Genomic DNA, 25,829 nt, shown 5'->3' with positions numbered 1-25,829 from the left:
ACACAGGGCAGGTAAACACAGGGCATGTAAACACACAGGGCAGGTAAACACAGGGCAGGTAAACACGCAGGGCAGGTAAACACGAAGAGCGGGTAAACACAGGGCAGGTAAACACAGGGCATGTAAACACACAGGGCAGGTAAACACAGGGCAGGTAAACACGCAGGGCAGGTAAACACGAAGAGCGGGTAAACACAGGGCAGGTAAACACAGGGCAGGTAAACACACAGGGCATGTAAACACACAAGGCATGTAAACACACAGGGCAGGTAAACACAGGGCAGTTAAACACACAGGGCAGGTAAACACAGGGCATGTAAACACACAGGGCATGTAAACACACAGGGCAGGTAAAAACAGGGCATGTAAACACAGGGCATGTAAACACACAGGGCAGGTAAACACAGGGCAGGTAAACACGCAGGGCAGGTAAACACGCAGGACAGGTAAACACACAGGGCAGGTAAACACAGGGCAGGTAAACACAGGGCATGTAAACACACAGGGCAGGTAAACACACAGGGCATGTAAACACAGGGCATGTAAACACACAGGACAGGTAAACACAGGGCATGTAAACACACAGGGCAGGTAAACACACAGGGCAGGTAAACACAGGGCAGGTAAACACAGGGCATGTAAACACATAGGGCATGTAAACACACAGGGCAGGTAAACACAGGGCAGGTAAACACACAGGGCAGGTAAACACAGGGCATGTAAACACATAGGGCAGGTAAACACACAGGGCAGGTAAACACGCAGGGCAGGTAAACACGCAGGGCAGGTAAACACAGGGCAGGTAAACACAGGGCATGTAAACACACAGGGCAGGTAAACACAGGGCAGGTAAACACACATGGCAGGTAAACACACATGGCATGTAAACACAGGGCAGGTAAACACAGGGCAGGTAAACACACAGGGCAGGTAAACACACAGGGCAGGTAAACACAGGGCATGTAAACACACAGGGCAGGTAAACACGCAGGGCAGGTAAACACGCAGGGCAGGTAAACACGCAGGGCAGGTAAACACGCAGGGCAGGTAAACACGCAGGGCAGGTAAACACGCAGGGCAGGTAAACACAGGGCAGGTAAACACACAGGGCAGGTAAACACACAGGACAGGTAAACACACAGGGCAGGTAAACACAGGGCAGGTAAACACGCAGGGCAGGTAAACACAAAGAGCGGGTAAACACAGGGCAGGTAAACACAGGGCATGTAAACACACAGGGCAGGTAACACACAGGGCAGGTAAACACGTAAACACAAACACAGGGCAGGTAAACACAGGGCAGGTAAACACTCAGGGCAGGTAAACACACAGGGCATGTAAACACACACAGGTAAACACACAGGGCAGGTAAACACAGGGCAGGTAAACACACAGGGCAGGTAAACAGGGCATAAACACACAGGGCAGGTAAACACAGGGCATGTAAACACACAGGGCAGGTAAACACACAGGGCATGTAAACACACAGGGCACACAGGTAAACACGCAGGGCAGGTAAACACAGGGCAGGTAAACACAGGGCAGGGCAGGTAAACACACAGGGCAGGTAAACACACAGGGCAGGGGGCAGGTAAACACACAGGTAAACACACAGGGCAGGTAAACACACACAGGGCAGGTAAACACACAGGGCAGGTAAACACAGGGCATGTAAACACACAGGGCAGGTAAACACACAGGGCAGGTAAACACACAGGGCAGGTAAACACACAGGGCAGGTAAACACAGGGCAGGTAAACACAGGGCATGTAAACACACAGGGCAGGTAAACACACAGGGCAGGTAAACACACAGGGCAGGTAAACACAGGGCAGGTAAACACACAGGGCAGGTAAACACACAGGGCAGGTAAACACAGGGCAGGTAAACACACAGGGCAGGTAAACACACAGGGCAGGTAAACACAGGGCAGGTAAACACACAGGGCATGAAAACACACAGGGCATGTAAACACACAGGGCAGATAAACACACAGGGCAGGTAAACACACAGGGCAGGTAAACACACAGGGCAGGTAAACACACAGGGCAGGTAAACACAGGGCAGGTAAACACACAGGGCAGGTAAACACACAGGGCAGGTAAACACACAGGGCAGGTAAACACACAGGGCAGGTAAACACAGGGCAGGTAAACACACACAGGTAAACACACAGGGCAGGTAAACACACAGGGCAGGTAAACACAGGGCATGTAAACACACAGGGCAGGTAAACACACAGGGCAGGTAAACACACAGGGCAGGTAAACACACAGGGCAGGTAAACACACAGGGGTAAACACACAGGGCAGGTAAACACAGGGCAGGTAAACACACAGGGCAGGTAAACACACAGGGCAGGTAAACACACAGGGCAGGTAAACACACAGGGCAGGTAAACACACAGGGCAGGTAAACACACAGGGCAGGTAAACACACAGGGCAGGTAAACACACAGGGCAGGTAAACACAGGGCAGGTAAACACACAGGGCAGGTAAACACACAGGGCAGGTAAACACACAGGGCAGGTAAACACACAGGGCATGTAAACACACAGGGCAGGTAAACACACAGGGCAGGTAAACACACAGGGCAGGTAAACAGGGCAGGTAAACACACAGGGCAGGTAAACACACAGGGCAGGTAAACACACAGGGCAGGTAAACACACAGGGCAGGTAAACACAGGCAGGTAAACACACAGGGCAGGTAAACACAGGGCAGGTAAACACACAGGGCAGGTAAACACACAGGGCAGGTAAACACACAGGGCAGGTAAACACACAGGGCAGGTAAACACACAGGGCAGGTAAACACAGGGCAGGTAAACACACAGGGCAGGTAAACACACAGGGCAGGTAAACACAGGGCAGGTAAACACAGGGCAGGTAAACACACAGGGCAGGTAAACACACAGGGCAGGTAAACACACAGGGCAGGTAAACACACAGGGCAGGTAAACACAGGGCATGTAAACACACAGGGCAGGTAAACACACAGGGCAGGTAAACACACAGGGCATGTAAACACACAGGGCAGGTAAACACAGGGCAGGTAAACACACAGGGCAGGTAAACACACAGGGCAGGTAAACACAGGGCAGGTAAACACACAGGGCAGGTAAACACACAGGGCAGGTAAACACACAGGGCAGGTAAACACACAGGTAAACACACAGGTAAACACACAGGGCAGGTAAACACACAGGGCACACAAACACACAGGGCAGGTAAACACACAGGGCATGTAAACACACAGGGCAGGTAAACACACAGGGCAGGTAAACACACAGGTAAACACACAGGGCAGGTAAACACAGGGCAGGTAAACACACAGGGCAGGTAAACACACAGGGCAGGTAAACACACAGGGCAGGTAAACACACAGGGCAGGTAAACACACAGGGCAGGTAAACACACAGGCAGGTAAACACACAGGTAAACACACAGGGCAGGTAAACACACAGGGCAGGTAAACACACAGGGCATGTAAACACACAGGGCATGTAAACACACAGGGCAGGTAAACACACAGGGCAGGTAAACACACAGGGCAGGTAAACACACAGGGCATGTAAACACACAGGGCAGGTAAACACACAGGGCAGGTAAACACACAGGGGCCAGGTAAACACACAGGGCAGGTAAACACACAGGGCAGGTAAACACACAGGGCAGGTAAACACACAGGGCAGGTAAACACAGGGCAGGTAAACACACAGGTAAACACACAGGGCAGGTAAACACACGGGGCAGGTAAACACACATGGCAGGTAAACACACAGGGCAGGTAAACACACAGGGCAGGTAAACACACAGGGCAGGTAAACACACAGGGCAGGTAAACACACAGGGCAGGTAAACACACAGGGCAGGTAAACACAGGTAAACACACAGGGCAGGTAAACACACAGGGCAGGTAAACACACAGGGCAGGTAAACACAGGGCAGGTAAACACACAGGGCATGTAAACACACAGGGCAGGTAAACACAGGGCAGGTAAACACAGGGCAGGTAAACACACAGGGCAGGTAAACACACAGGGCAGGTAAACACACAGGGCAGGTAAACACACAGGGCAGGTAAACACACAGGGCAGGTAAACACACAGGGCAGGTAAACACACAGGGCAGGTAAACACAGGGCAGGTAAACACACAGGGCAGGTAAACACACAGGGCAGGTAAACACACAGGCAGGTAAACACAGGGCAGGTAAACACACAGGGCAGGTAAACACACAGGGCAGGTAAACACACAGGGCAGGTAAACACACAGGGCAGGTAAACACACAGGGCAGGTAAACACACAGGGCAGGTAAACACAGGGCAGGTAAACACACAGGGCAGGTAAACACACAGGGCAGGTAAACACACAGGGCAGGTAAACACACAGGCAGGTAAACACAGGGCAGGTAAACACACAGGGCAGGTAAACACAGGGCAGGTAAACACACAGGGCATGTAAACACACAGGGCAGGTAAACACACAGGGCAGGTAAACACACAGGGCAGGTAAACACACAGGGCAGGTAAACACACAGGGCAGGTAAACACACAGGGCAGGTAAACACAGGGCAGGTAAACACACAGGGCAGGTAAACACACAGGGCAGGTAAACACACAGGGCAGGTAAACACACAGGGCAGGTAAACACAGGGCAGGTAAACACACAGGGCAGGTAAACACACAGGGCATGTAAACACACAGGGCAGGTAAACACACGGGGCAGGTAAACACAGGGCAGGTAAACACACAGGGCAGGTAAACACACAGGGCAGGTAAACACACAGGGCAGGTAAACACACAGGGCAGGTAAACACAGGGCAGGTAAACACACAGGGCAGGCACAGGGCAGGTAAACACACAGGGCAGGTAAACACAGGGCAGGTAAACACACACAGGGCAGCAGGTAAACACAGGGCAGGTAAACACAGGGCAGGTAAACACACAGGGCAGGTAAACACACAGGGCATGTAAACACACAGGGCAGGTAAACACACAGGGCAGGTAAACACACAGGGCAGGTAAACACACAGGGCAGGTAAACACACACATGCAGGTAAACACACAGGTAAACACACAGGGCAGGTAAACACACAGGGCAGGTAAACACACAGGGCAGGTAAACACACAGGGCAGGTAAACACACAGGGCAGGTAAACACACAGGGCAGGTAAACACACAGGCAGGTAAACACACAGGGCAGGTAAACACACAGGGCAGGTAAACACACAGGGCAGGTAAACACAGGGCAGGTAAACACACAGGGCAGGTAAACACACAGGGCAGGTAAACACAGGGCATGTAAACACACAGGGCAGGTAAACACACAGGGCAGGTAAACACACAGGGCAGGTAAACACACAGGGCATGTAAACACACAGGGCAGGTAAACACACAGGTAAACACACAGGGCAGGTAAACACACAGGGCAGGTAAACACACAGGGCAGGTAAACACACAGGGCATGTAAACACACAGGGCATGTAAACACACAGGGCATGTAAACACACAGGGCAGGTAAACACAGGGCAGGTAAACACACAGGGCAGGTAAACACACAGGGCAGGTAAACACAGGGCAGGTAAACACACAGGGCAGGTAAACACACAGGGCAGGTAAACACACAGGGCAGGTAAACACGCAGGGCAGGTAAACACGCAGGGCAGGTAAACACGCAGGGCAGGTAAACACACAGGGCAGGTAAACACACAGGGCAGGTAAACACACAGGGCAGGTAAACACACAGGGCAGGTAAACACACAGGCCAGGTAAACACACAGGGCAGGTAAACACACAGGGCAGGTAAACACACAGGGCAGGTAAACACACAGGGCAGGTAAACACACAGGGCATGTAAACACACAGGGCAGGTAAACACAGGGCAGGTAAACACAGGGCAGGTAAACACACAGGGCAGGTAAACACACAGGGCAGGTAAACACAGGGCAGGTAAACACAGGGCAGGTAAACACACAGGGCAGGTAAACACAGGGCATGTAAACACAGGGCATGTAAACACACATGGCAGGTAAACACACATGGCAGGTAAACACAGGGCAGGTAAACACACAGGGCAGGTAAACACACAGGGCAGGTAAACACACAGGGCACACAGTAAACACACAGGGCAGGTAAACACACAGGGCAGGTAAACACGCAGGGCAGGTAAACACGCAGGGCAGGTAAACACGCAGGGCAGGTAAACACGCAGGGCAGGTAAACACAGGGCAGGTAAACACACAGGGCAGGTAAACACACAGGGCAGGTAAACACACAGGACAGGTAAACACACAGGGCATGCAAACACACAGGGCAGGTAAACACAGGGCAGGTAAACACAGGGCAGGTAAACACACAGAGCAGGTAAACACACAGAGCAGGTAAACACAGGGCAGGTAAACACAGGGCATGTAAACACACAGGGCAGGTAAACACAGGGCAGGTAAACACGCAGGGCAGGTAAACACGCAGAGCAGGTAAACACGCAGAGCAGGTAAACACAGGGCAGGTAAACACAGGGCAGGTAAACACACAGGGCATGTAAACACACAGGGCATGTAAACACACAAGGCAGGTAAACACACAGGGCAGGTAAACACAGGGCATGTAAACACACAGGGCATGTAAACACAGGGCAGGTAAACACAGGGCAGGTAAACACAGGGCAGGTAAACACACAGGGCAGGTAAACACAGGGCATATAAACACATAGGGCATGTAAACACACAGGGCAGGTAAACACAGGGCAGGTAAACACACAGGGCAGGTAAACACAGGCCATGTAAACACACAGGACAGGTAAACACGCAGGGCAGGTAAACACAGGGCAGGTAAACACAGGGCATGTAAACACACAGGGCAGGTAAACACAGGGCAGGTAAACACACAGGGCAGGTAAACACAGGGCAGGTAAACACACAGGGCAGGTAAACACAGGGCATGTATACACACAGGGCAGGTAAACACAGGGCAGGTAAACACAGGGCAGGTAAACACACAGGGCATGTAAACACACAGGGCATGTAAACACACAGGGCAGGTAAACACACAGGGCAGGTAAACACACAGGGCAGGTAAACACACAGGGCAGGAAAACACACAGGGCAGGTAAACACACGGGCCAGGTAAACACACGGGCCAGGTAAACACACGGGGCAGGTAAACACACGGGGCAGGTAAACACACGGGGCAGGTAAACACACGGGGCATGTAAACACAGGGCAGGTAAACACACGGGGCAGGTAAACACACGGGGCAGGTAAACACACAGGGCAGGTAAACACAGGGCAGGTAAACACACAGGGCAGGTAAACACAGGGCAGGTAAACACAGGGCATGTAAACACACAGGGCATGTAAACACACAGGGCAGGTAAACACAGGGCAGGTAAACACACAGGGCAGGTAAACACACATGGCAGGTAAACACACATGGCAGGTAAACACAGGGCAGGTAAACACACAGGGCATGTAAACACATAGGGCATGTAAACACATAGGGCATGTAAACACACAGGGCAGGTAAACACAGGGCAGGTAAACACACAGGGCAGGTAAACACAGGGCATGTAAACACACAGGACAGGTAAACACGCAGGGCAGGTAAACACACAGGGTAGGTAAACACAGGGCAGGTAAACACAGGGCATGTAAACACAGGGCAGGTAAACACAGGGCAGGTAAACACACAGGGCAGGTAAACACAGGGCAGGTAAACACACAGGGCAGGTAAACACAGGGCATGTATACACACAGGGCAGGTAAACACAGGGCAGGTAAACACACAGGGCAGGTAAACACACAGAGCATGTAAACACACAGGGCATGTAAACACACAGGGCATGTAAACACACAGGGCAGGTAAACACACAGGGCAGGTAAACACACAGGGCATGTAAACACAGGGCATGTAAACACAGGGCAGGTAAACACACAGGGCAGGAAAACACACAGGGCAGGTAAACACACGGGCCAGGTAAACACACGGGCCAGGTAAACACACGGGCCAGGTAAACACACGGGCCAGGTAAACACACGGGGCATGTAAACACAGGGCAGGTAAACACACGGGGCATGTAAACACACGGGGCAGGTAAACACACGGGGCAGGTAAACACACGGGGCAGGTAAACACACGGGGCAGGTAAACACACAGGGCAGGTAAACACACAGGGCAGGTAAACACAGGGCATGTAAACACACAGGGCATGTAAACACACAGGGCAGGTAAACACACATGGCAGGTAAACACACAGGGCATGTAAACACACAGGGCAGGTAAACACAGGGCAGGTAAACACAGGGCAGGTAAACACACAGTGCAGGTAAACACACAGGGCAGGTAAACACACAGGGCAGGTAAACACAGGGCATGTAAACACACAGGGCAGGTAAACACACAGGGCAGGTAAACACAGGGCAGGTAAACACACAGGGCAGGTAAACACACGGGGCAGGTAAACACAGGGCAGGTAAACACACAGGGCAGGTAAACACACAGGGCAGGTAAACACACAGGGCAGGTAAACACAGGGCAGGTAAACACACAGGGCATGTAAACACACATGGCATGTAAACACAGGGCAGGTAAACACAGGGCAGGTAAACACACAGGGCAGGTAAACACAGGGCAGGTAAACACTAGGGCATGTAAACACATAGGGCAGGTAAACACACAGGGCAGGTAAACACGCAGGGCAGGTAAACACGCAGGGCAGGTAAACACAGGGCAGGTAAACACAGGGCATGTAAACACACAGGGCAGGTAAACACAGGGCAGGTAAACACACATGGCAGGTAAACACACATGGCATGTAAACACAGGGCAGGTAAACACAGGGCAGGTAAACACACAGGGCAGGTAAACACAGGGCAGGTAAACACAGGGCATGTAAACACACAGGGCAGGTAAACACACAGGGCAGGTAAACACGCAGGGCAGGTAAACACGCAGGGCAGGTAAACACGCAGGGCAGGTAAACACGCAGGGCAGGTAAACACAGGGCAGGTAAACACACAGGGCAGGTAAACACACAGGGCAGGTAAACACACAGGGCAGGTAAACACACAGGGCAGGTAAACACACAGGGCAGGTAAACACAGGGCAGGTAAACACAGGGCAGGTAAACACACAGAGCAGGTAAACACACAGAGCAGGTAAACACAGGGCAGGTAAACACAGGGCATGTAAACACACAGGGCAGGTAAACACAGGGCAGGTAAACACACAGGGCAGGTAAACACGCAGGGCAGGTAAACACGCAGGGCAGGTAAACACAGGGCAGGTAAACACAGGGCAGGTAAACACACAGGGCAGGTAAACACACAGGGCATGTAAACACACAAGGCAGGTAAACACACAGGGCAGGTAAACACAGGGCATGTAAACACACAGGGCATGTAAACACACAGGTAAACACAGGGCAGGTAAACACACAGGGCAGGTAAACACACAGGGCAGGTAAACACAGGGCATATAAACACACAGGGCATGTAAACACACAGGGCAGGTAAACACACAGGGCAGGTAAACACACAGGGCAGGTAAACACACAGGCCATGTAAACACACAGGGCATGTAAACACACAGGGCATGTAAACACACAGGGCAGGTAAACACAGGGCAGGTAAACACAGGGCATGTAAACACACAGGGCAGGTAAACACACAGGGCAGGTAAACACACAGGGCAGGTAAACACAGGGCAGGTAAACACACAGGGCAGGTAAACACACATGTATACACACAGGGCAGGTAAACACACAGGGCAGGTAAACACACAGGGCAGGTAAACACACAGGGCAGGTAAACACACAGGGCAGGTAAACACACAGGGCAGGTAAACACACAGGGCAGGTAAACACACAGGGCAGGTAAACACACAGGGCAGGTAAACACACAGGGCAGGTAAACACACAGGGCAGGTAAACACAGGGCAGGTAAACACACAGGGCAGGTAAACACACAGGGGCAGGTAAACACACAGGGCAGGTAAACACACAGGGCAGGTAAACACACAGGGCAGGTAAACACACAGGGCAGGTAAACACACAGGCAGGTAAACACACAGGGCAGGTAAACACACAGGTAAACACACAGGGCAGGTAAACACACAACACAGGTAAACACACAGGGCAGGTAAACACACAGGGCAGGTAAACACACAGGGCATGTAAACACACAGGGCAGGTAAACACACAGGGCAGGTAAACACACAGGGCAGGTAAACACACAGGGCAGGTAAACACAGGGCATGTAAACACACAGGGCAGGTAAACACACAGGGCAGGTAAACACACAGGGCAGGTAAACACACAGGGCAGGTAAACACACAGGGCAGGTAAACACACAGGGCATGTAAACACACAGGGCAGGTAAACACAGGGCAGGTAAACACAGGGCAGGTAAACACACAGGGCAGGTAAACACAGGGCATGTAAACACATAGGGCATGTAAACACACAGGGCAGGTAAACACAGGGCAGGTAAACACACAGGGCAGGTAAACACAGGCCATGTAAACACACAGGACAGGTAAACACACAGGGCAGGTAAACACACAGGGCAGGTAAACACAGGGCAGGTAAACACAGGGCATGTAAACACACAGGGCAGGTAAACACAGGGCAGGTAAACACACAGGGCAGGTAAACACAGGGCAGGTAAACACACAGGGCAGGTAAACACAGGGCATGTATACACACAGGGCATGTATACACACAGGGCAGGTAAACACAGGGCAGGTAAACACACAGGGCATGTAAACACACAGGGCATGTAAACACACAGGGCAGGTAAACACAGGGCAGGTAAACACACAGGGCAGGTAAACACACAGGGCAGGTAAACACACAGGCAGGTAAACACACAGGGCAGGTAAACACACAGGGCAGGTAAACACACAGGGCAGGTAAACACACAGGGCAGGTAAACACACAGGGCAGGTAAACACACAGGGCAGGTAAACACACAGGGCAGGTAAACACACAGGGCAGGTAAACACACAGGGCAGGTAAACACACAGGGCAGGTAAACACACAGGGCAGGTAAACACACAGGGCATGTAAACACACAGGGCAGGTAAACACACAGGGCAGGTAAACACAGGGCAGGTAAACACACAGGGCATGTAAACACACAGGGCAGGTAAACACACAGCAGGTAAACACAGGGCAGGTAAACACACGGCAGGTAAACACAGGGCAGGTAAACATAGGGCAGGTAAACACACAGGGCAGGTAAACACAGGGCAGGTAAACACAGGGTTCTTAAACACTCAGGGCAGGTAAACACAGGGCAGAAACACCTGTAAACACACAGCAGGAGTAATGCTTTTTAATGAGGCACACACCTTACAACCAGGTGCCGGTAAAAATTGGAAATAATATTATGTACGAATTGATTTTGTAGATTATAAGGACTCTCTGAATATTCAATGTTTCTTTCCATGTGGACGTCTCTGAGCTGATGGGAGATGTCCTCAGTTAGAGCTTTAAATTCCACAGTGCTGCTGTCATCTGACAGCTGAGTATTTGTGTTAGTGGAGCCGTGCTGGCAGTGCCTACATGTACCACAATGCACTGCGCTGTAGGTTCATACTGGATGTTGTTCCCTCAGCAGAGGACGTGATGATGGAGACGGTGGTGGAGGTGTCTACAGAGTGTGGAGCCATAGAAGAGGAGTCCTTCCCCATCCCTCCTGAATGTGAACCTGCTGCCAAGAAGAAGAGAGGAGGTCAGTATCAGCCACCCCACTGCTCTCAGATCAGTCCACGCTCCAACCAGGCTCCATTGGAGGTGTCGGACTGGCTCTGTGGTCCGACTGATACCGTAACAAACACTGGCCTCTTCATCATGTGGGAGACGTGGAGCAGCACACGACCAGCTGACCACCAGAATGTCCACGGAGTTGGAAGATGACCTCAACTCTCCGACAGCGTGTCACAATATCATGGAAACTCACCTTTCACAACCACCCTGACTCTGTGTCCCTGTGTGTCTCTATGTGTCTCTATGTGTCTCTGTGCAGGTGGACGTAAGCCGAAGACTCACCAGCCTGCTTCCAACGGTTCTTTCGACCTGGGGATCAAGAAGAGACCGAGGGAGGGAAAAGGTTTATAACCCGGCTGTGTGCAGTCAGTCAGAACCACAGATATAAAACATAGACTGGATATAAAACAAATACAGACTGGATATAAAATACAGACTGGATATAAAACATAGACTGGATATAAAACAAATACAGACTGGATATAAAATACAGACTGGATATAAAACATAGACTGGATATAAAACACAGACTGGATATAAACCTACAGACTGGATATAAAATACAGACCGGCTATAAAACAAATACAGACTGGATATAAAACACAGACTGGATATAAAACATAGACTGGATATAAAACAGACTGGATATAAAATACAGACTGGATATAAAACTACAGACTGGATATAAAATACAGACTGGCTATAAAACAAATACAGACGGGATATAAAACACAGACTGGATATAAAACTACAGACTGGATATAAAACATAGACTGGATATAAAACAAATACAGACTGGATATAAAATACAGACTGGATATAAAACATAGACTGGATATAAAACACAGACTGGATATAAAACTACAGACTGGATATAAAATACAGACTGGCTATAAAACAAATACAGACTGGATATAGAACACAGACTGGATATAAAACATAGACTGGATATAAAACAGACTGGATATAAAATACAGACTGGATATAAAACTACAGACTGGATATAAAATACAGACTGGCTATAAAACAAATACAGACGGGATATAAAACACAGACTTGATATAAAACTACAGACTGGATATAAAATACAGACCGGATGTGAAACATAGACTGGATATAAAATACAGACTGGATATAAAACATAGACTGGATATAAAACATAGACTGGATATAAAACACAGACTGGATATAAAACTACAGACCGGATATAAAACTACAGACTGGATATAAAACACAGACTGGATATAAAACTACAGACCGGATATAAAACTACAGACCGGATATAAAACTACAGACCGGATATAAAACTACATACTGGATATAAAACTACAGACTGGATATAAAACATAGACTGGATATAAAACAACAGACTGATATAAAACACAGACTGGATATAAAACATAGACTGGATATAAAACAAATACAGACTGGATATAAAATACAGACTGGATATAAAACAAATACAGACTGGATATAAAATACAGTCTGAATATAAAACATAGACTGGATATAAAACACAGACTGGATATAAAACTACAGACTGGATATAAAACTACAGACTGGATATAAAACTACAGACTGGATATAAAACACAGACTGGATATAAAACTACATACTGGATATAAAACTACAGACTGGATATAAAACAGACTGGATATAAAACATAGACTGGATATAAAACATAGACTGGATATAAAACAACAGACTGATATAAAACACAGACTGGATATAAAACATAGACTGGATATAAAACAAATACAGACTGGATATAAAATACAAACTGGATATAAAACATAGACTGGATATAAAACAAATACAGACTGTATATAAAATACAGACTGGATATAAAACATAGACTGGATATAAAACACAGACTGGATATAAAACTACAGACTGGATATAAAATACAGACTGGATATAAAACTACAGACTGGATATAAAATACAGACTGGCTATAAAACAAATACAGACTGGATATAAAACACAGACTGGATATAAAACTACCGACTGGATGTAAAACACAGACTGGATATAAAACTACAGACTGGATATAAAACACAGACTGGATATAAAACATAGACTGGATATAAAACACAGACCGGATATAAAACTACAGACCGGATATAAAACTACAGACTGGATATAAAACTGGATATAAAACTACAGACTGGATATAAAACTACATACTGGATATAAAACTACATACTGGATATAAAACATAGACTGGATATAAAAAAACAGACTGGATATAAAACACAGACTGGATACAAAACATAGACTGGATATAAAACATAGACTGGATATAAAACTACAGACTGGATATAAAACTACAGACTGGATATAAAACTACAGACTGGATATAAAACACAGACTGGATATAAAACATAGACTGGATATAAAACATAGACTGGATATAAAACTACAGACTGGATATAAAACTACAGACTGGATATAAAACACAGACTGGATATAAAACACAGACTGGATATAAAACACAGACTGGATATAAAACTACAGACTGGATATAAAACTACAGACTGGATATAAAACACAGACTGGATATAAAACATAGACTGGATATAAAACTACAGACTGGATATAAAACTACAGACTGGATATAAAACACAGACTGGATATAAAACACAGACTGGATATAAAACACAGACTGGATATAAAACTACAGACTGGATATAAAACATAGACTGGATATAAAACATAGACTGGATATAAAACTACAGACTGGATATAAAACTACAGACTGGATATAAAACATAGACTGGATATAAAACATAGACTGGATATAAAACATAGACTGGATATAAAACTACAGACTGGATATAAAACTACAGACTGGATATAAAACACAGACTGGATACAAAACATAGACTGGATATAAAACCACAGACTGGATATAAAACACAGACTGGATATAAAACATAGACTGGATATAAAACTACAGACTGGATATAAAACTACAGACTGGATATAAAACATAGACTGGATACAAAACATAGACTGGATATAAAACACAGACTGGATATAAAACTACAGACTGGATATAAAACACAGACTGGATATAAAACATAGACTGGATATAAAACTACAGACTGGATATAAAACACAGACTGGATATAAAACACAGACTGGATATAAAACTACAGACTGGATATAAAACTACAGACTGGATATAAAACTACAGACTGGATATAAAACAGACTGGATATAAAACACAGACTGGATATAAAACTACAGACTGGATATAAAACACAGACTGGATATAAAACTACAGACTGGATATAAAACACAGACTGGATATAAAACATAGACTGGATATAAAACTACAGACTGGATATAAAACTACAGACTGGATATAAAACATAGACTGGATATAAAACTACAGACTGGATATAAAACACAGACTGGATATAAAACTACAGACTGGATATAAAACTACAGACTGGATATAAAACACAGACTGGATATAAAACTACAGACTGGATATAAAACACAGACTGGATATAAAACACAGACTGGATACAAAACATAGACTGGATATAAAACACAGACTGGATATAAAACTACAGACTGGATATAAAACATAGACTGGATATAAAACATAGACTGGATATAAAACTACAGACTGGATATAAAACATAGACTGGATATAAAACTACAGACTGGATATAAAACTACAGACTGGATATAAAACATAGACTGGATATAAAACAGACTGGATATAAAACAGACTGGATATAAAACTACAGACTGGATATAAAACACAGACTGGATATAAAACACAGACTGGATACAAAACATAGACTGGATATAAAACCACAGACTGGATATAAAACATAGACTGGATATAAAACTACAGACTGGATATAAAACTACAGACTGGATACAAAACATAGACTGGATATAAAACCACAGACTGGATATAAAACACAGACTGGATATAAAACTACAGACTGGATATAAAACTACAGACGGGATATAAAACAGACTGGATATAAAACTACAGACTGGATATAAAACTACAGACTGGATATAAAACATAGACTGGATATAAAACTACAGACTGGATATAAAACATAGACTGGATATAAAACCACAGACTGGATATAAAACCACAGACTGGATATAAAACTACAGACTGGATATAAAACTACAGACGGGATATAAAACTACAGACTGGATATAAAACTACAGACTGGATATAAAACTACAGACTGGATACAAAACATAGACTGGATATAAAACTACAGACTGGATATAAAACATAGACTGGATATAAAACTACAGACTGGATATAAAACATAGACTGGATATAAAACATAGACTGGATATAAAACACAGACTGGATACAAAACATAGACTGGATATAAAACCACAGACTGGATATAAAACACAGACTGGATATAAAACATAGACTGGATATAAAACTACAGACTGGATATAAAACTACAGACTGGATACAAAACATAGACTGGATATAAAACCACAGACTGGATATAAAACATAGACTGGATACAAAACATAGACTGGATATAAAACCACAGACTGGATATAAAACACAGACTGGATATAAAACTACAGACTGGATATAAAACTACAGACTGGATATAAAACAGACTGGATAGAAGAGTTATATCTTGTATAAAATACAAGCTGCAGGCCGGATGAAACATCAGTTAATATTCTTCTTCAGTGAGACACGTTTTCTTTCTTTGACCACTACTTTCCTTTAAAGTAGAAGAAGAGAAGAAAGTCATAGCTGTTGACTGAAAACCCTTGATGTAGGTTTGGGTGGATGGGTAGTCTAAGTTTGAACACAGACTGTTCATAAAAGTGTTCGTAGTTTCAGGTCTGTAAAATGGTTCTGATCCAGAAGTGTCTTCAGCTGCAATACCAGCGAGTGCCACTAGAGGTCGGCTCCAATAGACTCCCATTCAACTTCTCTCATCAAATCCAAAGTGAATGAAATGTGTCCCATCAGTTATCTCGGTGTTGTTATAAAACTCCTTCTTCTTAGTTTTCTGGAGGTCCATCTGAAAATAATCCCTCATTCATTAGAAAAGAAGATTCAAGAAGACCTGGTTTTGGGGGCGTGTCTGTTTGATTGACAGGCCTGTGGTGCAGTCAGGTTACAGCTATCGGTGGGCGGGACGTAGTATCGTCAGGTTTCCGATCAGATCGGTCAGATCCACCGCTGGCTGATGATGACATCACTGATGGATGATGACATCATTGATGGATGATGACATCACTGATGGTTCTGATTGCTTCTGACCTGCCTCAGTAGTTCTGTATGAACAGAATGATCCATCAGCTTCCTTTTTTATGTATTAAAATGCACCAACAGATTCTCAGATCATCTGAATGATTCTCATCAAAGCTTTACTTCTGTTGTGTGTGTCTTCGTGTGTGTCTCTTTCATGCTGTTGTTTGTCCTCCAGGTAACACTACCTATCTGTGGGAGTTCCTGCTGGAGCTGCTGCAGGATAAGAACACGTGTCCCCGATACATCAAGTGGATGCAGCGAGAGAAGGGCATCTTTAAGCTGGTGGACTCCAAGGCTGTGTCCAAGCTGTGGGGGAAGCACAAGAACAAGCCCGACATGAACTACGAGACCATGGGCCGAGCCCTGAGGTCAGCCGGTCCTCGCGGGCCACAGCTGTTCACCATATGAAGTTCAAACTGTTATCATACGAATATACAACGTTTTAAAGTCTGAACTCAGACATGTTATTAATCAAGGACAACGTTTCTGAAATGGACCTCAGTGTACCAGCAGGCCTCTGATGTTGATTGTGTGTGTGTGTGCAGGTATTACTACCAGCGTGGTATCCTTGCCAAAGTGGAGGGTCAGCGTCTGGCCTACCAGTTTAAGGACATGCCCAAGAACATCCGTGTGATTGAGGACGAGGAAGAGGGGGAGGAATGTGAGGAGGGGGAGGGCGTGGTGTCCGGCCTGCACCTGGCTCACCAGCAGGGCACCGCCAGCCTGGCCGCCACCTCCCCGGCCGCCACGCAGCCTCAGCAGACCTACGTCACCGTCATCCCCAGCAGCGCCACCACCAGGTCAGAGCAGCCGGTCCTCATCTGGTCCTTTAATGCTAACGGTATCTCTTTAATGCTAACGGTATTCCTTTTGATCCTTGGGACAGACTGATGACAGTCTGGGGGTCAGAGGTCACGGGACACAGCTGGCTGATCTGTGACATCATGTCGTGTGTTTGTCCTGCAGGTCCATCCGAGCCATGCCATTGGTCATGACCAACTCCCTGGGTCAGGTGACGTTAAACTCCTCCATCCTGACCACCAGCGCCGGGGTCCCGGTGACGGTGGCCAACGCCTCGGCCGGCTCCGCCCCCAAGCTGGTGATCCAGGCGCTGCCCGCCGTGCTGCCGGCCGGCTCCAAGTCTGGGGAGAAGATCACCATCATCACCATCCCGGCCAACCAGCTGGCCACACTGATGCAGGCCAACCCGTCGGGTCAGCTCACGCAGCTCATCCAGGCCAAACCGCTGGCCACGCCCCTCGCGCAGGCCGCCGCCCCCGCCCCGCAGCCGGCGGCCGGCCGCTCGGCGCCGCAGCTCATCTTGGCCAGACCGGCGGCGGTGGCCCAGCCGCTGCCGCAGCTCTCGGTCCAGGTGAGCCAGCCTCACTGCGCCCCCCCCAAAACCGCCACCCGGCCCCCCGTGTCCTCCAGCCGCCAGCCTGAAGCAGCACAAGCAGAGGCCCCGCCCCCTTCCAGCCTGCCAGCAGCGTCGGTAGAAGCGCCGTCGTCCTGAGCAGGGGGGGGAGGGGGTGTACATGAAGTGACTGTGGACTCCTCCCACCTTCTCGCGCCTCAGATCAGAACTGCTTCCTGATTGGCTCAGACTGTCACGGTGATGCTCACTGGACGAAGGGATCAAAGGGACTGTTGTAAATACACACACACACACACACACACACACACACACACACACACACACACACACACACACACACACGTGGACGTGCGCAGCCTTAGATTGTAAATGAAGTCTTTTGTAATCCAGCCTGACGAGACCAGATGTAAAAAGCAGTTTTTGATACTCGGCAGGTTTGCGTCCGTTCACATGTAGTTTGACTTCCTGTTTGTCCCTGTCACATGTCCTCCCAGCTGCGCCTCTTTTTTACTCTTCCTGAACAGGGAGCGACGACTGCGTCCAGCTAAAACAACTAAACGGTGTGCTCCACATTCGAAATATAATATACTATTTTTTCTTGTACTATCTGTGTATTGAAGTAGATTTTACTGAAATATGTATTATAAAAAAAGACAAATGTGAATGAAACCTGTCTGAAGTTGTTTCCTTCAGCCGTCTGAACCTCCAGTGACCTTCTCATGTTGGAGGAATGCAGGGGGACTGGAGCAGGGCGCCCACAGTGGGGCGCTGTGCCGCATCACTGACCAGCTCCCTCAGGCAGCGAACAGGGACAGGAAACCGGTCCGAGTGTCTCCAGCTGATGACATCACTTCCCTCAGAATGCTTCATGTTCTACGTTAACCAGCTTTTAATCAGCTTTTATTCTCTCTTTACATCTTTAGAAGAACTTTGGATCTCCGGTGGTTCTGAAACCAACGGCTGTGAAATCAAACAGGACAACAATCAGAGCAAAAATAAACTTTAATATTATTTATATATGTATATAATATATATATTAACATTTCTCATATTCAGCGTAGTCATAGCAACAACACCATCCTGATTAGCACTGTCAAAAATCTGAAAGAGCAACAATTTAAAATCACCACAGGAGCACCGAGGAGAGGACAGTCTTCATCAGGAAGAACCCACGATGGTTTCAGGAGTTCAGTCCGAGTGACACCTCGCGTCTCATTTCCTTCTTTGACAGTTTATGTGTCTCGTCATTCTGGAACAAGCAGACCATCATGGACATGAGACCAGAGGACAGGAGGTCCGCCGTCCTTTCTCCTCAATATTTCTGTGTTGCTCCTCTCTGCGGTCGGACCCGCCGCTCCCGGATCGGGTCTCGGTTCCGGTCCTTTCATTAACGTACGAACTCCACGTGGATCTAGAAGTCTCCGACGCGCTCAGTCCTCCCTGAAGCCGACGTCACAGAGCAGCGACAGGTGGTCGGAGGGGTAGTGGTACGAGGGGAGGCGGTCCGGTCCGATCTGGTCCTCGGTGGGGATGTCCAGTAGGCTGTGGACGCTCAGAGCGTCGGCACTGTACCAGATGTAGTCCAGCGTGCCGCGGCTCTCTCCGGACGGGCGGATCTTCCAAGTGGTGTAGGCCGGCTCCGTCTGTCCGTCGCGGCTCAGCAGCTTGTAGGCGGAGTTGAGGCGGAGCGGGGAGGAGCTGAAGCGTTGGTAAACGTCCTCCGAGGGCTCCGCGTTAAAGTCCCCGCACACGACCAACGGGACGGCGCCGCGGGCCGTGATGCTGCGCAGGCTGCGCAGCAGGTCGGCGCCCTGCGCGCCGCGCAGCCTCTCCCAGCCGCTGCGAGCTTTCAGATGGGTGACGCCCACGCAGAGCGGCCGGCCCGTCGCCCGGCAGGTCAGCGTCTGGACGATGGCCACCTGGTTGGTGGGCAGCATCACGGCCGACAGACGCAGGTGAGCCGTGGCCCGCAGCGAGAAGCGGGAGCGGCGGTAGAACAGAGCGCAGCCGTCGGGGCCGTTGTTCCGCTCCACATCCAGACAGGGAGACCAGGGCTTGGCCAGGAAGCTGCCGTGGTAACCCAGGCCGGCCATTATGGGCTGGAAGGTGTCATAGTAGTGGTCCACTTCCTGCAGACACAGGATGTCTGGGCGGTACGTCAGGATCTCCTCCAGGATCAGGTACTTCCTCTCATGCCAGTTGAGGGCGTCCAGCGGACAGCGGATGAAGCCGTCCTTCCCCTCACCGAGAGCTGCAACGACAGAGTTCAGGATCAGAACCGGACCAGCAGATCTACACTGCTCCAAAAAATAAAGGGAACACTTGAACAACACCTCCTCGATCTCAATGAATGAGATATTCTAGTTCAAATGTTTATTCATCACATAGTGGAATGTGTTGAGAACAAGATAACATCAGAATGATCAATGGAAATCAGAATCATTATCCATGGAGGTCTGGATTCAGAATCATACTCCAAATAAAAGTGGAGAAATCAGATCACAGGCTGATCCAACTTCTGTGGAGATTCCTGAAGACATGTCCAAATGAGTCTCAGTAGTGTGTGTGTCCTCCACGTGCCTGTATCACTCCCTACAACGCCTGGGCATGCTCCTGATGAGACCACGGATGTTCTCCTGAGGGATCTCCTCCCAGACCCGGATCAAAGCATCGGTCCACTCCCGGACAGTCTGCGGTGGACGTGGCGTCGGCGGACGGAACGAGACGCGATGTCCCGGATGTGCTGGATTGGATTCAGGTCTGGGGGACGGGCGGGCCGGTCCGGAGCATCGATGCCTTCATCCCTCTCCCCGTGACACAATGACCTCGAGAGGGCTGAGAGAAAAACAAACATGTTTGACGACAGTCCATCAACGTCGGTAGGCTTCATAGCTGTCACCATCCTGCATGTCAAAAACAAACAACAGCTGATCACCTGACGACGTCACCTGGACAGAGACCGGTCCGTCCACCAGGACACTGCATCAGAGACAAGTGGACACCAAAAGCTTCAGCATGAGACGCCGGACCGTTGACACACGCACACGGTTGGTCTCCGGACTGAGTGGGTCAGGCGCTCAGCTGGATGTGGGTTTGGAAGGACAGCGTGACTCTCATGAGACATTGATCATCGCTGTGGTTGCCGTGGCAGCAGGATGAAGGAGGAGACTCAGTGAGGAATGTTCTCCCTCTCTCTCCAGCACACACAGAGCAGCGTGTCTGTCTGTCTGTCTTCTTCCTGGTTGATTAACAATCAGTGATGTCATCAACCAGCAGTCTGTTTTATGTCCAGTCTATGTTTTATATCCAGTCTGTAGTTTTATGTCCAGTCTGTAGTTTTATGTCCAGTCTGTAGTTTTATATCCAGTCTGTAGTTTTATATCCAGTCTGTAGTTTTATGTCCAGTCTGTAGTTTTATGTCCAGTCTATGTTTTATATCCAGTCTGTAGTTTTATATCCAGTCTGTAGTTTTCTATCCAGTCTGTGCTTCATATCCAGTCTGTAGTTTTATATCCAGTCTGTAGTTTTATACCCAGTCTGTGTTTTCTATCCGGTCTGTAGTTTTATATCCAGTCTATGTTTTATATCCAGTCTCTGTTTTATATCCAGTCTGTAGTTTTATATCCAGTCTGTGTTTTCTATCCAGTCTGTGTTTTCTATCCAGTCTCTGTTTTATATCCAGTCTGTGTTTTATATCCAGTCTGTAGTTTATAGCCAGTCTGTAGTTTATAGCCAGTCTGTGTTTTACAGCCAGTCTGTGTTTTATATCCAGTCTGTAGTTTTATATCCAGTCTGTGTTTTATATCCAGTCTGTAGTTTTATATCCAGTCTGTGTTTTATATCCAGTCTGTGTTTTATATCCAGTCTGTAGTTTTATATCCAGTCTATGTTTTATATCCAGTCTGTAGTTTCATATCCAGTCTGTAGTTTCATATCCAGTCTGTAGTTTTATATCCAGTCTGTAGTTTTATATCCAGTCTATAGTTTTATATCCAGTCTGTAGTTTTATATCCGGTCTATGTTTTATATCCGGTCTATGTTTTATATCCGGTCTGTTGTTTTATATCCAGTCTGTAGTTTTATATCCAGTCTGTAGTTTTATATCCAGTCTGTGTTTTATATCCAGTCTATGTTTTATATCCAGTCTGTACTTTTATATCCAGACTGTAGTTTTATATCCAGTCTGTAGTTTTATATCCAGTCTGTAGTTTTATATCCAGTCTGTGTTTTATATCCAGTCTGTGTTTTATATCCAGTCTGTAGTTTTATATCCAGTCTGTGTTTTATATCAAGTCTGTTTTATATCCAGTCTGTAGTTTTATATCCAGTCTATGTTTTATATCCAGTCTATGTTTTATATCCAGTCTGTAGTTTTATATCCAGTCTGTAGTGTCATATCCAGTCTGTAGTTTCATATCCAGTCTGTAGTTTTATATCCAGTCTATAGTTTTATATCCAGTCTGTAGTTTTATATCCGGTCTATGTTTTATATCCGGTCTATGTTTTATATCCAGTCTGTTGTTTTATATCCAGTCTGTTGTTTTCTATCCAGTCTCTGTTTTATATCTACTCTGTAGTTTTATATCTACTCTGTAGTTTTATATCCAGTCTGTGTTTTATATCCAGTCTATGTTTTATATCCAGTCTATTTTTATATCCAGTCTGTGTTTTATATCCAGTCTGTAGTTTTATATCCAGTCTGTAGTTTTATACCCAGTCTGTGTTTTCTATCCAGTCTTTTTTTTTCTATCCAGTCTATGTTTTCTATCCAGTCTATGTTTTATATCTAGTCTGTAGTTTTATATCCAGTCTGTAGCTTTATATCTAGTCTTTAGTTTTATATCCAGTCTGTAGTTGTATATCCAGTCTGTGTTTTCTATCCAGTCTGTGTTTTCTATCCAGTCTGTAGTTTTCTATCCAGTCTGTAGTTTTCTATCCAGTCTGTAGTTTTCTATCCAGTCTGTAGTTGTATATCCAGTCTGTAGTTGTATATCCAGTCTGTAGTTGTATATCCAGTCTGTGTTTTCTATCCAGTCTATGTTTTATATCCAGTCTGTAGTTGTATATCCAGTCTGTAGTTTTATATCCAGTCTGTAGTTTTATATCCAGTCTATAGTTTTGTATCCAGTCAATGTTTTATATCCAGTCTGTTTTATATCCAGTCTGTAGTTGTATATCCAGTCTGTAGTTGTATATGCAGTCTGTAGTTTTATATCCAGTCTGTATTTTCTATCCAGTCTGTAGTTTTCTATCCAGTCTGTAGTTTTATATCCAGTCTGTTGTTTTATATCCAGTCTGTAGTTTTCTATCCAGTCTGTGTTTTCTATCCAGTCTATGTTTTCTATCCAGTCTGTAGTTTTCTATCCACTCTGTAGTTTTATGTCCAGTCTGTAGCTTTATATCTAGTCTGTAGTTTTCTATCCAGTCTGTGTTTTCTATCCAGTCTACGTTTTATATCCAGTCTGTGTTTTCTATCCAGTCTATGTTTTCTATACAGTCTGTAGTTGTATATCCAGTCTGTAGTTTTATATCCAGTCTGTAGTTGTATATCCAGTCTGTAGTTTTCTATCCAGTCTGTAGTTTTCTATCCAGTCTATGTTTTATATCCAGTCTGTAGCTGTATATCCAGTCTATTGTTTTATATCCAGTCTATGTTTTATATCCAGTCTGTTTTCTATCCAGTCTATGTTTTATATCTAGTCTGTAGTTTTATATCCAGTCTGTAGTTTTCTATCCAGTCTGTAGCTTTATATCTAGTCTGTAGTTTTATATCCAGTCTGTGTTTTCTATCCAGTCTATGTTTTATATCCAGTCTGTAGTTTTCTATCCAGTCTGTAATTTTATATCCAGTCTGTAGTTTTCTATCCAGTCTATGTTTTATATCCAGTCTGTTTTATATCCAGTCTATGTTTTATATCCAGTCTGTGTTTTCTATCCAGTCTGTAGTTGTATATCCAGTCTGTAGTTGTATATCCAGTCTGTAGTTGTATATCCAGTCTGTGTTTTATATCCAGTCTATGTTTTATATCCAGTCTGTAGTTGTATATCCAGTCTGTAGTTTTCTATCCAGTCTGTAGTTTTCTATCCAGTCTATGTTTTATATCCAGTCTGTAGTTGTATATCCAGTCTGTAGTTTTATATCCAGTCTGTAGTTGTATATCCAGTCTGTAGTTGTATATCCAGTCTATGTTTTAAATCCAGTTTGTGTTTTATATCTAAGCCACATTAGACCCTGTCCAGGTCCAAAACTACGGTACTAGATTATCACAGGGAGACTAAAGATTATGTTGGTGATTTGTGAAACCTATATTCTATTTGTGAAAACGAAAAAAAAGGGTCATTTGACTCCATTAATTTTATTCTATTGTGGTCTAGAGGTGAAAAAAGCAGTGAAATGTAGCTTGTTTTGATTTTTACAAATAGAAAAAAGGTTTCCTAAAATAGAAAATGTGTTTCTGAGAGAGTTCCTGCTTCCTCTAAAGTGTCTAAGAAGCTTTAACATCATTAACAGGTCCAAAAAAACGGACAATGAGTGTCTCAGCTGTCAGTAAGTCCCCTTAACTTCCCTCTTCAGGACCGAATCGGAATCGAACTTCAGCGTCGTGATGACAGAGCGCTTAAAAGTTCACTTTTCTCAATGGACTTTGGTGTGAGCTCAGATTAAAGTGGAGCCTACCTGCTGCCGCTCTGCTGGGCCTCAGCTGGGGACCCGCTCCTCCTCCGACACCGGGGTGACAGTACCGGGCTCCCGCCGGGGCTGACACTGCTGCCGGTGAAAACGGTCTCGTGGCCACTTGTCCCCCCCGCGAGGACACACATAGCTGGCTGAATAAAACCGAGCAGCGACGCGCGGGATTCATTCCGTACCGAGCTGAGTCCAACAGAGACGAAGCCAAACCGAGCCCTATGCTCCTGTGACAGCCCGGGAATGTTCCCCGGCACGCGGACACCGGTTTCCACCTATGCTATTGACGGTAACAGAAAGCCGGTAAAAGTTACATCATGTTTCCAGCGAGTCCCGGAACACCGGCGGCTGAGGGGCGAGCGATAATGGACCGGTCCGCTGCGGTTTGTAGCGGGCAGCACAACAGGACTGGAGTCGACTTCACTCGAGAAGAAGCGAGTTCACTTCGATCAGAGTGTATCTGAATGTTTTATAATCCTCACAGACCGATAAAAGTCTGGATTCAGAGCTGCTTCACACACGTCTCCCCCTCCTGTCACCGGTGGTTCGGTCCGCACTGACGTTTGTTCCGAAGAGGCGAGAAGAGGGCGTGACCCTTCCATGGACAAGCCAATCGGTGTTCAGTGCGCTTATTGGACAGCAGTGACGTCAGCGTACGTCAGCAGCACGCCCGTTTGTTACACTGCTCACGCAGAGCTCGTCTCAGGTTACATCACCG

General features: G+C 46.6%; 2 protein-coding genes across 2 annotated transcripts in view; one reads left to right on the top strand and one right to left on the bottom strand.

The window, feature by feature from the left end:
- Positions 1-19,095, top strand: part of LOC138629786 (ETS-related transcription factor Elf-2-like) — a 23,884-nt gene extending 4,789 nt beyond the window's left edge. Inside the window, exons 5-9 of the mRNA XM_069713721.1 lie at positions 11,619-11,735; positions 12,030-12,113; positions 17,227-17,419; positions 17,597-17,851; positions 18,018-19,095. Coding sequence (XP_069569822.1) covers positions 11,619-11,735; positions 12,030-12,113; positions 17,227-17,419; positions 17,597-17,851; positions 18,018-18,564 — 1,196 coding nt within the window. The 3' untranslated portion in view covers positions 18,565-19,095. The remainder of the gene's footprint in view (positions 1-11,618; positions 11,736-12,029; positions 12,114-17,226; positions 17,420-17,596; positions 17,852-18,017) is intronic.
- Positions 19,096-19,410: 315 nt separating this feature from the next.
- Positions 19,411-25,598, bottom strand: LOC138629794 (nocturnin-like). The gene is made up of 4 exons (XM_069713730.1): positions 25,103-25,598; positions 21,456-21,507; positions 21,375-21,405; positions 19,411-20,786 (listed from the first exon to the last, which is right to left on the bottom strand). Exons 1-4 carry the CDS (start codon positions 25,284-25,286, stop codon positions 19,857-19,859), a joined length of 1,197 nt encoding a protein of 398 aa, XP_069569831.1. The 5' UTR covers positions 25,287-25,598; the 3' UTR covers positions 19,411-19,856.
- Positions 25,599-25,829: the final 231 nt, after the last annotated feature.

Source organism: Brachyistius frenatus, unplaced genomic scaffold (assembly GCF_029030835.1).
Source record: "Brachyistius frenatus isolate BFR_SWC_R1_liver_20210118 unplaced genomic scaffold, ASM2903083v1 Contig_121, whole genome shotgun sequence".
Lineage (NCBI taxonomy): Eukaryota > Metazoa > Chordata > Actinopteri > Embiotocidae > Brachyistius > Brachyistius frenatus.
The sequence above is the reverse complement of the archived record's forward strand: the minus strand, read 5'-3'. Positions and strand labels throughout refer to the sequence as shown.

What these genes read in the sequence shown, in the direction of transcription:
- LOC138629794 (XM_069713730.1), bottom strand. Translation starts at nt 25,286, where the DNA reads ATGAATCCCGCGCGTCGCTGCTCGGTTTTATTCAGCCAGCTATGTGTG. An exon ending in GCCCAGCAGAGCGGCAGCAG is followed by an intron (nt 21,508 to 25,102) that starts GTAGGCTCCACT and finishes ACCCACATCCAG; the next exon opens with CTGAGCGCCTGACCCACTCA. An exon ending in ACCGTGTGCGTGTGTCAACG is followed by an intron (nt 21,406 to 21,455) that starts GTCCGGCGTCTC and finishes TCTCTGATGCAG; the next exon opens with TGTCCTGGTGGACGGACCGG.